Here is a 15,848-nt window from a genome sequence, read left to right as displayed (position 1 = left end):
CTCTTGAACAGGGGTTAGGTGTGGGTGACAAGGTAGGGGGTGTTTTACATAAGCAAACATTTTATAAGGTACCAAAAATAGTACCTTAAACTGCACCAAGTACTGAACTAAACTTAAACTCTTTTTTTTAAAAGTAACTATAAATCAAAATGGATTTTTTTCAAAAGAGAATTTAAACATTTTTTTAAATAATTGTACCCAAAGGAAAGAAAAACAAAAGTATTTGCTTGCTGCAATTTGAGGTGTTTCACTGACTTGAATTCCTTCTTTAACCTCCAGTGATTTAAGAATATTTGTAGCATCTTAGAATGAAAGGCTCCAGTGTACTCCCAGCCTCCTTTCTGTTGGTGTGTGCTTTTGGGACACTTTGGGGACAGCATCTCTGCACTGTCTTTGTCTTCCAATAAAGGCAATGCATCTACTTTAGTATCTCCTTTTGTTGTCTTCTGGACTCCTATTAAAGTGATGATAAAAATAAAAGGACCTTTTAAAAAGGTATATTAATCTCTAGGATATATAAAGAACTCAAAAAACTTAACACCAAAAATACAAATAACCCAGTCAATAAATGGGCTAAGGAACTGAACAGACACTTCACAGAAGAAGAAATACAATTGATCAACAAATATATGAAAAAGTGTTCAACAATTCTAGCAATTAGAGAAATGCAAATTAAAACTACTCTAAGATTGCATCTCACTCCTATCAGAATGTCAATCTTTAAGAATACAGGCAACAATAAATGCTGGCAAGGATGTGAGGAGAACAGTACAGTCATTCATTGCTGGTGGGACTGCAAATTGGTGCAACCACTATGGAAAGCAGTATGGAGATTACTCAGAAAACTGGGAAGGGAACCACAATTTGACCCAGCTATCCTACTCCTTGGTTTATACCCAAAGGACTTAAAATCAGCATACTATAGTGATGCAGCCTCATCAATGTTTATAGCAGCTCAATTCACAACAGCTAAACAATGGAAGCAACCTAGATATCCCTCAATAGTTGAATGGATAAAGAAAAAGTGGTATATATACTCAATAGAATATTACTCAGCTTTAAAGAAGAGTGAAATTATGGCATTTGCCAGTAAATGATGGAGTTGGAGAATATCATGCTAAGTGAAATAAGCCAATCCCCAAAAAACAAAGGCCGAATGTTTTCTCTAATACGTAGAGACTAAGGAAGAATAGCCGTTACCTTAAATTAGGTAGAGGGAAGTGATAGGAGGAGAGGAGAGGGGATGTGCGAATAGGAAAGATAGTAGAATGAAACAGACATTACTACTGTATGTATATATGTGACTGCATGACCAATATGATTCTGCAGCATGTACACTCAGAAAAATGAGAAATTATATCCCATTTATGTATGGTATATCAAAGTGCATAAATGTATTCTACTGTTATCTGTAACTAATTAAAACAAATTTAAAAATTAAGAAAAAAAATAAAAGACTTAAGTCCACACTGACAAAGAAGAAAGAAGAAGATAAAACAATAACAGAATTGTAAAAGCTAGAAAATAATGGGATGAGTAACTGACTTCACAAAGTTGAAAAAGGTGGGACTTAACCTGGTAGGGGAGAAAATTTAGAAGCAATTTGGTTTATGCTACAGAACACTCCCTCAAAAAAAAAAAAAACCCTCAGGAATTAGGGATATCAGAGACTTGTGGACTGGAGGAGAAGAGTAGTACCAAGGAAAAAAGAGGATTGGTGATCTACTTAAGGAATATATCGCTGGATCCCTTTAGTTTTCTACCACACCAGCAGAAGACCTGGGATTCATTCTCTGGAGAAAGTCAGATGCTTGGTTTTTGACATGGGGGTTCTAGGCACAGTTGAGCAGAGATCCATACTTGAAAATAAGGTACTGAGGACCATTCCCCTTCTACCACCCACCATTCTCATATTTCACTCAGTTTCCAAAATACTAGAAGCCAGAGTCAGACCACCTAGGAAGCAGTCTTTCTCTGGAGAATCTCACCCATTTAAGACAAAATAACTGAAGGTGCCAAAATCAGGAGGTTGCCAATGGAAAATGACTTGGCCATTCCAGCTTGCATTAAAAGCCATCTCCGATAGGCTCTATCTAAGCACTCAGAACTTCTATTTAGCTTCTTAGAACTCCTTTCTCAAGCATATAAAAGAAAGATCACCAAACTTCTGAGGAAAATTGCTTATATGAAAGAGAAAGCTAAAGCTAAACAGACAGGTAAATGCAACAAATCATGTGAAGGAGAAAACCAAAGGAGAATAGAAATCTCAGTCATCAGAGTTATGAAAAGAAGTAACATCTATAAATCAAGAATAGGATTTCATAAAAATGGGGAAAAAAGCAACTCTTAAGAAGTGAAAATATGAAATCAAAGTTTAAAAATTCATTAAAATGGTTAGAAGATATTGTTGATTAAAAATATCCAAGAACAAAAAGGTATAGAATTAAAAATTATGGGAGGAGGTAAAAATAAAGACTGATCCAAGAGATACACATCTGAATAAAAGGAATTCTAGAAAAAGACCAGGGGGAAAAAAGAAGAAATCATCAGAAAAAAACTGGAGACTCCAAGTCTCAAAGGCCCATCTAGTGACCGGCACTAGATGGAAGTCGATGAAAATGGCATAGTCTTGGGAAGTTTCAGAACCCTGAAAAACAAGACTTCCAGAAAAAAGGAAATAGGCCAGATGTAAAGTATAAGACTTCTTAACAAAAACATTAGAAGGCAGTGGTGTCATTTCTTTATTCCTGAAAGAAAGGTTTTTGATCTAAAATTCTGTACCAACTAGTTGCCTAAAGGTGTAAGGGCAGAGTCAAGGAAGATTCTCTGAAAAGATGATGTTGACAGCGTATCTTTCATGTCAGTGAATCAAGGGGAGACAGATGATTGGCAGACAGTTTAGGGGAATGATTTAGATGTATAATAACTAAGCAAGTGATAAGACAGCAACTTTTAGGAAAATGGAAAGTGCAGGCAAAGTTCAGCCATAAATAACATGTAATCATAATATGTAAATAGTGACTATTGAGGAAAAGCGTAACATAACTGCATTGTGAGAATGGGGAAGTAGGAATGGTGAATGCACATGGTGAAGGTTGGGAAAAATGGGAGCTAAATCCTCATCTTGCTAGACTTAAAATGAAAAAAAAATCAAGAAATACCTCTCTAGGCAATATTATCTGGTGATACGAAAGCAAATAATAAACGAATCACCTGAACAATTTGAAGGGGACGGTAACTTGGGGCAGGGAGATGAGGACTATTGTCTTTCAAAATAAGACATTAACAAAGGATTCTTTGAACTTATTCCATTTCCTACCTCCTCAGTAGGAGGAGGGTAACTCACTGTGTCAGTTTGGGTCCTTTAAGAAAGAGATGCCACGATGGGATTTGAATACACCAGAGGTTTACTAAGGGAAAGATTTGAAAAAAAGATAAAGAGAATGGAACAGGAGTAGATCTGACACTTGTGAGAGAGGCAAGGGAGGAAGAGCCTGAAAGCACAGCACAATTCTGAAGTGTCAGCCAGGCTTTAGGTTTCCCTTTAAAGGAGAACCATGTTGAGCAGGAATGGCCTTGCTCCAGAGTCTCCTGTGTATTCAGCCAGTGGCTCCGAGCAGCCAGAAGCAGCATGGCTTGGTGTAAGGAATGGTGGCTAGCACCAGCTCCTCCAAGCAGATTCTCCTGGAGTAGGGCACCTGGTGGCTCCCATACTCACTACCCTGTTATCAAACTTTCTACCTTTGCATTGCGAGAAGAGAAAAATTAGCATTTTGGTGACTTTTTTTTTTTTTCTATTTTTCTTAATGTGAATGAGGTTAATGATCTTATATTTAAGAGCCATTTGTAATTTTTCTCTATAATTTGAATATACCTTTTATTAAAAATTTTCATACCTCTATTGTAAATTACCTAAATAATAGTGCCATAATACATTAATCTAAATATTAACTAATCTATTTGGTAAGTAAATTATATATTTTTTTGAAATTATAAATTTTAAAAATTATATAATTTTATTCATTATCCAATTATATGATTAATGTCTGTCAACTATTTCCACAGAACTCATAGTAAAGAAGTAAACAGTTGGCTGCAATGATATCACCTGTAGTCCCAGCTACTCAGAGGGTAGGGCCAGGAGCATCCCTTGAGCCCAAGAGTTCAAGGCCATCCTGGGCAACTTAGTGCTTACCCTGTCTCAAATTAAAAATAAATAAATAAATAAATAAATAAACGTACCTTGCAAAGTTTGATGTAGGTAAAAATAATTAGAAAAAAATTCCTTTTCTCTGTTATCTTTTAAGTAATAATTATATATACAATAATATTTTTAATGTTTTGGGAAAATAGTGATAATTTTGAAAAATTTTCTGGGTGTGGTTGTGCATGTTTTAATTCCAGGTACTTGGGAAGCTGAGGTAGGAGGATCACAAATTCAAGATAGTAAGACTCTGAATTAGGGGAAAAACGTATATTAAAACATTTATAGAAAAATCACTAAAAAGTTATATTGCTTGAATTCTTTAATATTTATCTTTTATAATATTTCTTATAGTCTAGTGTAGTTATATTACATTTATGACTTTTTTTGCTAATGTATGTTATTTAATTTTAATTTTCTTACATTTTAGTTCATTAGGCTTATATTAGGAAATTTTATCCTTTTACTCTGTATTTTTACTTAATAACTGTTTTATACTTAAAGCTAATTAACATTGGATTCTCATCTCAACTGCTCATTTGAATAAATGGCAGACCACTTACTGCTACATTTTCAGTTTTTACTTTAACACTTTATAAAGACTGAATATCCAAAACTTGTATTTTTTATTTCCTTGGAATATAGATTTAAATTGTTAATATAATTTCTTCTCCTTCTACCAGACTAGATATATACTCATTTAGAAGGTTTTCATTTTTGAAAATTGTAATGTTTGTTTCTTTCTAAGGTTGTGCTAATTTTGTTTTTGAAGGTGCCCAGTTGTTGTTTAGACCACTGTTAAATAAACATGAGACAGAAACACTGGAACATCACAATCTGTATCTTGTTGGTGCCTCCCAGATCAGACTGTTACTGGGGGCAGAAGCAGTGGGATTGGTAAAAGAGTGCAATGATAACACCATGAGAGCCTTCACATACGGAACGCGACAGAACTTCAAAGGTTTTGATGGTGAGCCCCACGATATTTTGTTTGTATCATAATCCTCTTATTGCAAAAAAGTTTTGATGAAAGGATTAGGAGGCTTTCTAGTAAAGGATCATATTAACATTGAATATTAGTGAATATTTTAGGCTTTGTGGGCCATGTTGTCTCTGCTGCACTTAATACTGCCATGGTAGAGCAGAGAAGAAGCTTAGACCCTTAAGTAAATGAAGGGATGAGGCTGTTTTCCAACAAAATTTTATTTGTAAAACCAGGTGGCAGACTAGTTTGACTCATAGATCATACTTTACCACCTCTAGAATAGAGAACACCCTGGAATAGAAGGACATATGTAACTTTTTTACAGTATCCTATACTAATGTTCATAGTGATGAATATCCATGATACAGAAAAATACTGTAAGAAACACCATAGTGGTTCTGTATCTTTAAAACATCATTTCCTGAAGTTTTTGGCTCCTACTGAATATGGTAGGGTAAGTGATTATGTCCTGGCCTTCCGGAGGAAAGGGAATATTTTCTGGAAAGCAGCAGGAAGTCAGAGTAGCTTTATCAGGAACAGTGTTTGGCTTCAGAATCAAGCTGACCCCTTCAGAGCTTTCAGAGTTAGAAGATGTGATTAGACTTCTTCAGACCAATTCACTCTGGATTTTTATTCCTTAGTGACTTAATGAGCCAGGTGAAATTTACCTCATTTAAGAAGAGTCACCTGTCAAAAGGAACTCTGTTTTCTTATCAGACTTGGTTCTCTCTTTCACATTTGCCTCCAGAACGGAGTCTTGAGAGTTTGAAAGAGGAGGTTTTCCCATTTGGGAGTCTCTGGTAAAAAATACTGTTAGAATTCAAGAATATATTGCCTCCCACTGAGATCAAGCAAGTGTATGCTGTTTGAATGTTTGTAACATACTACATAATAACTATTAAAATGATTGAAGAATAGTAGTGTGAGAAAGCATGGCCAAATGTTTTTATTCTTATGAAATATCTAAGAAGCTTTATGTTCTGTTTAATTTACCAATTTCATACTTTGGTTACTCTTTATGTTAATTGTTATTGCTTATATCATTAAAATATAAAGTAATTGAGATATTGCTTAACTTTACTTTGTTACTGAGAAAACATATATTTTTGTTTTATTTTATTTTAGATAACAATGATGATTTCCTCACAATGGCAGAATGTCAATTCATTATCAAACATGAACTTGAAAATCTTAGAGCTAGAGATGAAAAAATGATCCCTGGCTACCCCCAAGCAAAGTTGTACCCAGGAAAGTCATTATGTAAGTCATTATAGCAACCAGTTTTGTGAATACACATTCTGATGAAATTATTTTATTGGCTACATATTTTTGACAGATTTTCCTTATAGATTGCATCTTTTATAGTCATCAAGTATTAGTCTTCATCTTGTTTACTGTTTTGTTAAGGTTGCTGTGTTCAACTTTTTTCTTGTAGTTCTTGCTTTATTTAAGTTTGCATGTGCTGGGATCTTTTTACCCATCTTTTTTTAGTCCCTCTCAAGGTTGTTTTAGGTGGATCTCTCATATTAGGATATAGTTGGATTTTGCTTGCATTCTGACCTGAGGACTTTTTTTTTTTTTTTCTTTTAACCAAATGATTTTTTAATTTGTTTTTGTGGTCTTGGTGGTCAAATCCAGGGCCTCATGCATGCTAGGCAAGCGCTCTACCACTGAGCTACACTACACCCTTATACTACTTAAGTAAATGACCTGTTTTGTGTAGAGATATCTTATTCAGTATTATGTTGTCTGTTGAAATTGCTTATTTCTGTGCTTAAAAAAATATTTTGCTATCTGGGGTGTGTCATCTTTTCTCACATTTCAATGGAAAAGGCTAAGAAATACATTTGTTTTCAAATAATGAATTTATATTAATATACTCAATTCAAATTTAACATTATGGAATTTTACTTATTTTCTTTGATTTTATATTTGTATTTCTTTTCACTTTGAAAATCTTGATTCTTAATAACATTACTATAATTACTAATTTACTTTATCTTACGTTTTACATAAAATAACTTGTAAAATCATGATAATTTCAACATTAACAATACCAGTGAGTAAAGTTTAAGATTTGTTTCTGTCTTTCTTTGTTCTTCTACTGTCTCTAGTTAAAATCTAATCTGTTTTTTTTTTTTAAACTAAAGGTTTGGTAGAATTCCTTTAAGAAATCATCTGGTTTGATGTTTGTTCATGGGTTAGGGTTTGAACAGTTTTCTCTGAATCATTTGTAGAAGGGTGTATTTTGACTTTCCATTGCTCCTGGGGTCAATTTGGATAAATTCTATTTTCTTAGAAAAGTTTTTATTTTCTGTAGGCTTCTGCTATGTTTCATTTCTACCTTTTATTTGTGGTTTTTCTTTTTCCTTTTAGTGTTTGTGGTTTCCTTATAATATTTTTTCAGAGCTCTATGCTATTTTCTTTGTGATTATTAGTTATTTTTTAATGAATCCCTGTTCTTCACAGACTGGTGGCTGTCTTTTTGATTTTGAAGGGAAGTGTGTATTTTGGAGAGAGGGGTGACTGGAGGTCTCTATGGGGGAACTGTCAAAATGGGAAGCTTAGCTCTGCCTAGCAATGCATTCTTGAGTCATCTGGGGCTCTGCAGAGAGCCCCTGTGGAGTCCTGTTCTTGCAGAGTTCTTTGATTGGGTTTGGCCTTTAGGCCTATTTTGGCCTGACCACAGCTCCAGACTTAGTCATTCTTCATCCTGGGTTCTAGCGGGCAGTTCCTTCTTCCAATATGCCTTTTTTCCTCTCTAGCTTCACCTTGTCTAGCTGTGGGGCAGACATGCTCCAGGGGTTCACCGTGCATCCTCATGTGCCTGCATGCTGGCCAGGGGGACAGCTGTCCCACAGTGTCTAGGAGAACTCTGCTCTTTGCCTGCTTGGCCCAGGTTTGCAGAGGTTTGCCTTAGCTTACCCTGAGCTATTTTCAAGGCTTTTTATAGTAGTTTAGAATTTGAGTTTTAAGTTTATTTTTCTATATTTTTGTCAAAGATAGGGGTTTCTATTTCGTGTTTCTTTTTTTTTTTTTTTTTCTTTCTATTTTTAGTTCGGTATCATGAACAAAAATGGGGCAGTGGTGTCTTTCTGCTACTCTTAGTAACCAGGAATTCTACATTCTGTATTTAAGTAGTTATTTGGTACTAAGATTTTTAATCTTCCTTAATCTCTTGGTGGATGGACATGTTTTCAGACACAGCTGGGTACTGCATGAAATAAAACCCAAGCCAATTGAGACACTGTCCTGATTGTTAATGTAAACATCCTTCTTGTTTGTCCACATTGGTCAGACTGTCCTATGGAAATCATGGTTTCCACACCTGAGTTTCTACACATCTTTTTGGGTAAAGCTGGGATAGAGAAAAGTATAAGTGTCCTTTTTTATCAAATGATACAATGGATCATCTAGTTTCCAAATGCTCCTAGCTGCTTGAAAGAGAAAAATTTTCTGCTGAATGAAAACCCTGAAAGAACTACTTGAATGGATTTCTCTTGGGTGTATGGGCTGGCACCCTGAAGCCATAACAGAAATAACTTTCTTGCTGGCCGGATGAGCCTTTCGTGAACAAGGATCCTTCCTTCCTCTTTCCCTTTCTTCTGTGTCTTTCTTTTTTGGTCCTAAATATAAAAGCAATAAAGTAATCTCAGTCATGGTCATTGGAAAGGTTTTTTTATACCAGCTGACATAAAAATCCTATTTTAGTTGTCAAGTCGACATTTAAAAATTCTGCATTACTCTCTTTCTTTATGTCTTTGGAAATGTGATCTTTAAAATGCTATGTTGTCTTTTATACTATTTAAATTTATATCATATTTAGTTGAAGAAGAGGAGGTATATGCATAATTGTAAACTGTGACTATTTTCAGAACTGATAAACTTAGAGTAAGTTAAACCCTAGATTTTTAGTAGGTTACTCCACAGTGGAAAGGTAGGTCCCCTTTAAGCTTTGTGAGAGCTGCTGCTTTCTTGGGTAGCCTCTTCTCTGGGGAGGAGAGACTTCATCTTGCTCAGTGTGAAGCCTATTAGTACTGTGAGAGGTAGCCAAGGCTCTCACGGAAAATACTTCATATCCTAGGTTGACACACAATGATTATCAATTTGCTTGCTGCTTACTGTAATACTGGGTTTTGATAGAAAGCTTTCATTAAGCAGATAGAAATTGTGTCATTGGAAACATGATTTTGAGGCATTTTGGTGGTGCTCTGAGATGCGCACATGAGGGCCATTCATCATTCCATCAAATGGCCAGCAACGTGGAAAACAGAATGCTGTTTCCATGTATGTCTTGGTGGTCAAGTGGTGATCTTGACAGCTGTCCATTGCTTGCTTCTCTACGTGCTAATATCTTTTCATGCCTCAGACTCTGCTTCTCCTACTGCTTCTTAACAGAAACAGGGGTCTGTGTAGGTATACATGCATGTGCCTGGGCGGATGACCTAAGGAAAGATTTTCTTTAGAAAGAGGAGTTAAGGGACCCAAGAACTGCCCACATATTAGCTGTATCTTAAAGAATGTTATCTAGTTTAGGTTACAGTTTTGTCTCAAAACGTCTTTCAGATGATTAGCACATTTTGATTGATGAGAGCTGCTATGGTTTAGATATGGTTTGAGTTTGTTCCCAAAAGTTTCATGTTGTGGAGGGTTGGTCTGCTATGTGGCAACATAGGAGGTGATAAAACCTTTAAGAGGTGGTCCCTGGTGGAAGACTTAAGATCATTGGGGACATGATCTGGCTTCCTCTTTGTAGATGTGATCTTGCCCTATTGAATGTGCTCCTGCTCTCTGCTGTGAGGTTCTCACCAGAGCCGAGCTGATGCTGGTGCCAGAATTGTGAGCTGAAAAAAGGCCCTGTTAGTAGAAAGTTAGCCTGCCTCGGGTATTTTGTTACAGTAACAGAAAAATGGACCTAATATGATCTGACACATTTCCTATTATGTCTTTGATATGATTTGGTTTTTTAAATTATTTTTATTGGTGAATTATAAGTATATATAATAGTGGGATTCATTATTCCATATTCATTCATGCACATAATTTGATCACTCTCATTCTCTGGTACCTTCCCTTGCCCTTCCTTTCTCCCTCCCCTGACCTACTCGCTCTATTTTACTGATCTCCCTTCTGTCATTATCATTCTTATTTTTAATTTGTGATTATAATTATATGTATGTATGTGTGTGTGTGTGTGTATATACACACACATACATATATATAATTATAATACATATATATATGATTCATCACAGTGTGTACACAGATATAGCATAATTCATGAGATCATTTTTTATTCCTTTTCTCTCTTTCTCTCTCTCTAGCTTCCACAAATGAGATAAAACATTTGACCCTCAACTTTCTAAGTCTAGCTTATTTCATTTAGCATGATGTTTTCCAGTTCCATCCATTTACTAACAAATGCCATAATTTTATTCCTCTTTGTGGCTGAATAAAACTCCATTTTGTATATATGCCACATTTTCTTTATCTGTCCATCTCTTGGTGGACATCTAGGCTGATTTTATAACTTGGCTCTTGTGAGTTGCATTGCTATGAACATTTGTATGTGTGTATCACTATGTATGCTGATTTTAGTTCTCTTGGATAAATACCATGGAGTGGGATACCTGGATCATGTGGTGGTTCCACACTTTTAGTCTTTTGATAATCTCCCTTAGATTAGATCTCAATTTTTTTTTTTGCTGATTTCTTACTGGTTATCATAGTTAGAACCCAGTACTTACAGGAGATCCTTCAGCAATCTTGAAGGAAGGAATCTGGTTTAAGTGGTTGCTATCTTTAAATAGGCCCAGGTGGTATCATATTTTCCTTTCAAGGTAATGCTCCTTCCTAGTAATTACATTCTTAGCTGCCCTGAAAAGGTTGAAGGATTAAAAACAAACAAACAAACAAACAAAAAAAAAACACCAAGAAAACCTATTTTTAGAAGCTGAAACCAGAACCATGCTTTGGCAATGATGGTGAAAAGAAGACCAGTAATTTAGGCCTTGCAGCTTTATATTCTCTCAGAGTGCTCAGTTCACAGTCCTATTTTTAGAAACATAGAAACTGGTTTTTATGCCTGCCTGGAAAATATTCTGTAGTAGAGTGGAGTCATCTTTTATAAAAGAACTTGGAAATAGTAAAAATAATAATTTAGATGCCATTAAGTCAATTCAAAGTTAAAATACTTTGTGTAGTAATTGGAAAGGATGGTGATAAGAAAATCTGCTATAACCTGTGCATCCCCAAATAAAGGATGAGAATCAGGTTGGTTGTGACTTAAACTCTTCCTAGCTGAAAAACATCCACGGAAACACTTTAGGATAAAAATGTTTTAAAAATGGATTTGACAGCACGGGAGGCCAATGTAACTTAGCCCATATGTCTTTTTACCCTAGCTGCTGATATTTTGAGGATATACCCTTTTCAGTCACTAAGAAGGAGGATTTTATCACAACCCTAGTTTTTAAAGTTTTTCTCCTCTGTATAACTTACTTATAAGCTATAATTGTAAAAAGAAACATACATTATGAATCATTTTTTTCAAATCCAAAGTTTCCCCCATTGTTAGTATCAGGTATCTCCTCTTTTTAATGTTTTTCTTTTTTCATTTCTAAGGAGTTAAGTCTACTTTTAAATTACTCTGAAGATTTTTAAAAGATTTTTTTCCCTTTTTAAAATTTTTTTTCCTTAGTGGTCCTCACTGAGGGGGTCTCATGCCTGGGTATTCTCATCCTTGTCTTTGGTGGCAGATAGATAGGAATGAAGGGAGGCATCCATTGGAAGAGGTGAGCTGATAAACCTTCAAGAGCTCCAACCTCATCCATGGATAAAAAATGGCAAAACATTCTTTTTTTAATGCAAATTCCATCTCATAAGCAACCATGTTCCTTAACAGGAAAATATACTATAAATTCATATGGCAAATATTCCATGTCCCCCGATATGGCAAAAGGCTTTACATCCAAGTCCTCTGTTTCTACTGACAGCCCTTCTTCCTGAGGCCCTGAAGGTCCCTTCCCACCCTTTTGAGTCACTGTGAGTAATTAGGATAGAAGAGAGATCAATTAATATTTCTAGGAGATGCTGTCTTTGGTTAAGTTCATTTGTCTTTTTCAGATATGTGCACAAGTGTCAAAACCATACTAGAAAAATGACTGCTTATAGTAGGAAATCATTATTTTGATTTTGATATTTTCTGTCTGTGGGTATGTCTTTGCAATTAGGTTAGAAAATATAAAAATGATGGAAAATGCTTAGTCTCAACAAGAATGAAAGGAACTGAACATTTCCCTGCCTTCACAAATAGTAGAAGGATAAATTGTTAAAAAAATTTTTAGGGGTAATTTGTAATGTGTGTACAAATTTAAAATATATGTGCCCTTGGACCTAGCAATTCCACTTCTAAGTGCATATAATAAGGAGAGAGTAAACAGATGGGAAAAAGTATTTGTGCCAGAATTTTAGCATTATTCACAATAATAAAAAAAGGAAAACAAGTATTTGTCAATAGAGGATTAGTTGTTGATAGCATTTCATACAAGGAAATATTGTGACACTGTTAAAGAACATTTCATGTTCTATTGACATTGAAAAATATTACACATAATTACATGAGAAAAGAGGACAGAGCAATGTGACATATAAGATGATTTCATTTTTTGTTATTAAAGTATAAAGAATATATACTTTGAAGTCTGGTTATAAGTTAAGTTGCTATTTATAGTAACTATTTTCAGGAGAGGGAGAGAAAAACAGGATCCTCTCATTCTAATTTATACATTTTTATGGTTTAGAATTTTACATGAACTTTCTTTCACCAAGAAAATAGTAAAGTGATTTTACATTCTGAAAAATGAAAGAATGTACGCGTGTGGAGCAGGCAATGTGACCTCCACCTGTGTGTACTGCTCCTCTCGTGGGTGTGTCCTTGCAGTGTTTGCTGACAAGTACGTGATCTTCTCCATAAGCCATCTCCAATTTATTTTATGCGGTTTTTGCGCCTCTTCCTCTAACAGTGAGAAGATTGCTCACATCTGGCATCGTGATTCAGGTGTTTCCACTACATGACCCTGAAGCCCTGAAGAAGCTTGAGGATACCTGGTACACTCGGTTTACTTTGAAGTATCAACCCATAGGTAGGTGCCAATACCTGTCTTTTACAGAAGAAGAGACCTGTAAAGAAATGTCACCATCCGGCAGTGGAGTCATCTCCCTGGGGAAGATAATTTAGTGCTCTGCTAGGCAGAAGATGCAGGATGGACCTATTCCGCATATTGATTGGGGCATGAGGGCATGAAATGACCCCCACTTCACTTTAAAAAATGTATAATTTACTTGCAGTGATTAAAAAGGAGTCTTTGGTGGTCTTTGGTAGTCTTTACTTAAGTTCTTTTTTCCCTTCCATTACAGACAGTATTCGTGGCTACTTTGGAGAAACGATTGCTCTTTACTTTGGATTTTTGGAGTATTTTACTTTTGCCTTAATCCCCATGGCTGTCATTGGGTTACCTTACTACCTGTTTGCGTGGGAAGACTATGACAAGTATGTGATCTTCGCCTCGTTCAACCTGATCTGGTCCACAGTGATCCTGGAGGTGTGGAAGCGTGGCTGTGCCAACATGACCTATCGGTGGGGGACATTGCTGATGAAGAGACAGTTTGAGGAGCCCCGACCAGGGTTTCATGGGGTCTTGGGTATCAATTCTGTCACCGGTCGGGAGGAGCCTGTCTACTCCAGCTTTAAGAGACAGCTGCGCATTTACCTGGTCTCGCTGCCTTTTGTATGCCTCTGTCTCTATTTCTCTCTGTATGTCATGATGATTTACTTCGACATGGAAGTCTGGGCCTTGAGTCTACACGAGGATAGTGGGTCCGAGTGGACAAATATCTTGTTATATGTGCCCAGCATCATCTATGCCATCATAATTGAGATCATGAACCGCCTCTATCGATATGCTGCTGAGTTTTTAACTTCATGGGGTAAGCCTTGATTTTTTTGTATTCACGTCTTATTTTGCCTATAAGAAATGTTTCTTAGGTTCTAGGACTACAGAACTGCCACCATGCAGAGGAGATGGATGTTCTCGTTTGTTATAGAGACATGAGGAAAAATTCATCACCTCTGTGAGCTCTGATGATCTTTGTGTTAGGTTTATCACAGCTTTCATTTATTGAGTGTTACTATGTTCTGGATGTCCAGTAAGCACTTTATCCACAGTATCTTATTTTCCCCTCCTCAGGGCACTTTGAAATAGAAGTCATTTCACCATTTTGTGGATAAAAGATATTGAAAAACTTAACAAGATTTTAACAATAAACTGCAGAACCAGGCTAATCCACACCTATCTGTCTTAAACCTGTGCTCGTAATACTGTAACAGTGTGTTTCATGCTGAAGGTAAAATAAATTAAAATTATCTTCATGATCCTAGGGCTAGTATCCTAAAATTGACTTGTCTAGTTCATTTGGGCACTGAGGACTGCTATCAGCAGAGGTGGTTCTTTATGCATCTCTCTGTAGAAATGAGGAACTTGGTTATAGTTTAAAAATGGTCTGAATTCACTCATTAATTATTTATTCAAACAAATACATAAATATGCTATATTATAGCTTAGGAAGAAGTCTAGGCCTTAAATTCATGGATCATAAAGATGTTTTAAATTATTTTAATTAGTGATATAACAATAGAAGCAACTATGTGTTGAGGGCTTCCTTTTTGCTGGTTCTGGTCTGAGGCTGCATGTTATTTCTGATTCTGACTCCAAACCCGGGAGGAGGGTGGTCTACCTTGTGTTGTAGGCGAGGAGGCTGAGTGGCAGGAAGCTAAGTAGCTGGCCCAAGGTGAGGCCATGGCTGAGCAGCTGAATTGCTGTTTTGATCCTGGATGATCCCCTGCCTCTGTGCAGGATGACACTCTCCTCAGAGTATTCCTTTTTGTTCTTTTGTTAGGCTATTTTGGGATCTGTACAATGTACCATGTTTAAGCAAGGATGGACAGTTGAATTTCCATCTCTTCAAGTTACTCCCTGTAAGTCACCTGTCCAGAAAACTATAATGTCCTCCTCTTAGTGGTTATGATCAGTTTTGCCACTTATCCAGGACCTTCTTTTAGGCAGTCATTTATAAGATCATTTGCCGATGCTTCCCAAATTTCTTTTTAGCATTAATATTTAAAAAAATTCAGACCACATGATATTGCAGACCCATGAGGAATGTGTCCTTGCTTGGTGTTCTTGGTGGCAAGGAATGACCATGACCAGAAGCCTGGCATATTTAGTGACTGAGGATCTGTGATCATATGTCTCTGTTCTGAGCAAAAGTCCCATTTTACCTCACGTCACTGCACCCATGTTTTTTTCTTATCTGAGAGAAATTATCTTTCCTTTTTAATATTTTAGAGAATCACAGATTGGAATCTGCATACCAGAATCATCTAGTTCTGAAAGTTTTGGTGGTAAGTAGAGTTTTTATGTACAAGTCCATCTGAATTTTGAAACTAATGGATACTACTTGGTGTTTAGGATTACAAATATGAAGAGTGACTTCTAATTTAAGATAAGTTAGCCTGTTTTGTATAAACAGGCAAGAGGTGATTAATAAGCATGTGTACTTTTATGTTCAGTGACCTTATTACAAATGTGTATGTGGTGT

The 15,848-nt window shown here is 36.0% G+C and overlaps 1 protein-coding gene across 1 annotated transcript in view; it reads left to right on the top strand.

The window, feature by feature from the left end:
- The window catches only part of Ano10 (anoctamin 10), a 191,851-nt gene that overhangs the window by 19,279 nt on the left and 156,724 nt on the right, over nucleotides 1–15,848 (top strand). The window contains exons 3-7 of the mRNA XM_046437177.2: nucleotides 4,977–5,174; nucleotides 6,315–6,449; nucleotides 13,214–13,333; nucleotides 13,608–14,177; nucleotides 15,596–15,651. Of these exons, the coding sequence (XP_046293133.1) occupies nucleotides 4,977–5,174; nucleotides 6,315–6,449; nucleotides 13,214–13,333; nucleotides 13,608–14,177; nucleotides 15,596–15,651 (1,079 nt within the window). The remainder of the gene's footprint in view (nucleotides 1–4,976; nucleotides 5,175–6,314; nucleotides 6,450–13,213; nucleotides 13,334–13,607; nucleotides 14,178–15,595; nucleotides 15,652–15,848) is intronic.

This window comes from Marmota monax, unplaced genomic scaffold, assembly GCF_021218885.2.
Source record: "Marmota monax isolate L192 unplaced genomic scaffold, Marmota_monax_Labrador192_F-V1.1 WCK01_AAM20220418_F8-fsc00021, whole genome shotgun sequence".
Taxonomy (NCBI): domain Eukaryota; kingdom Metazoa; phylum Chordata; class Mammalia; order Rodentia; family Sciuridae; genus Marmota; species Marmota monax.
Note: the sequence above shows the minus strand (reverse complement) of the source record. Positions and strands in the feature narration are given on the sequence as shown.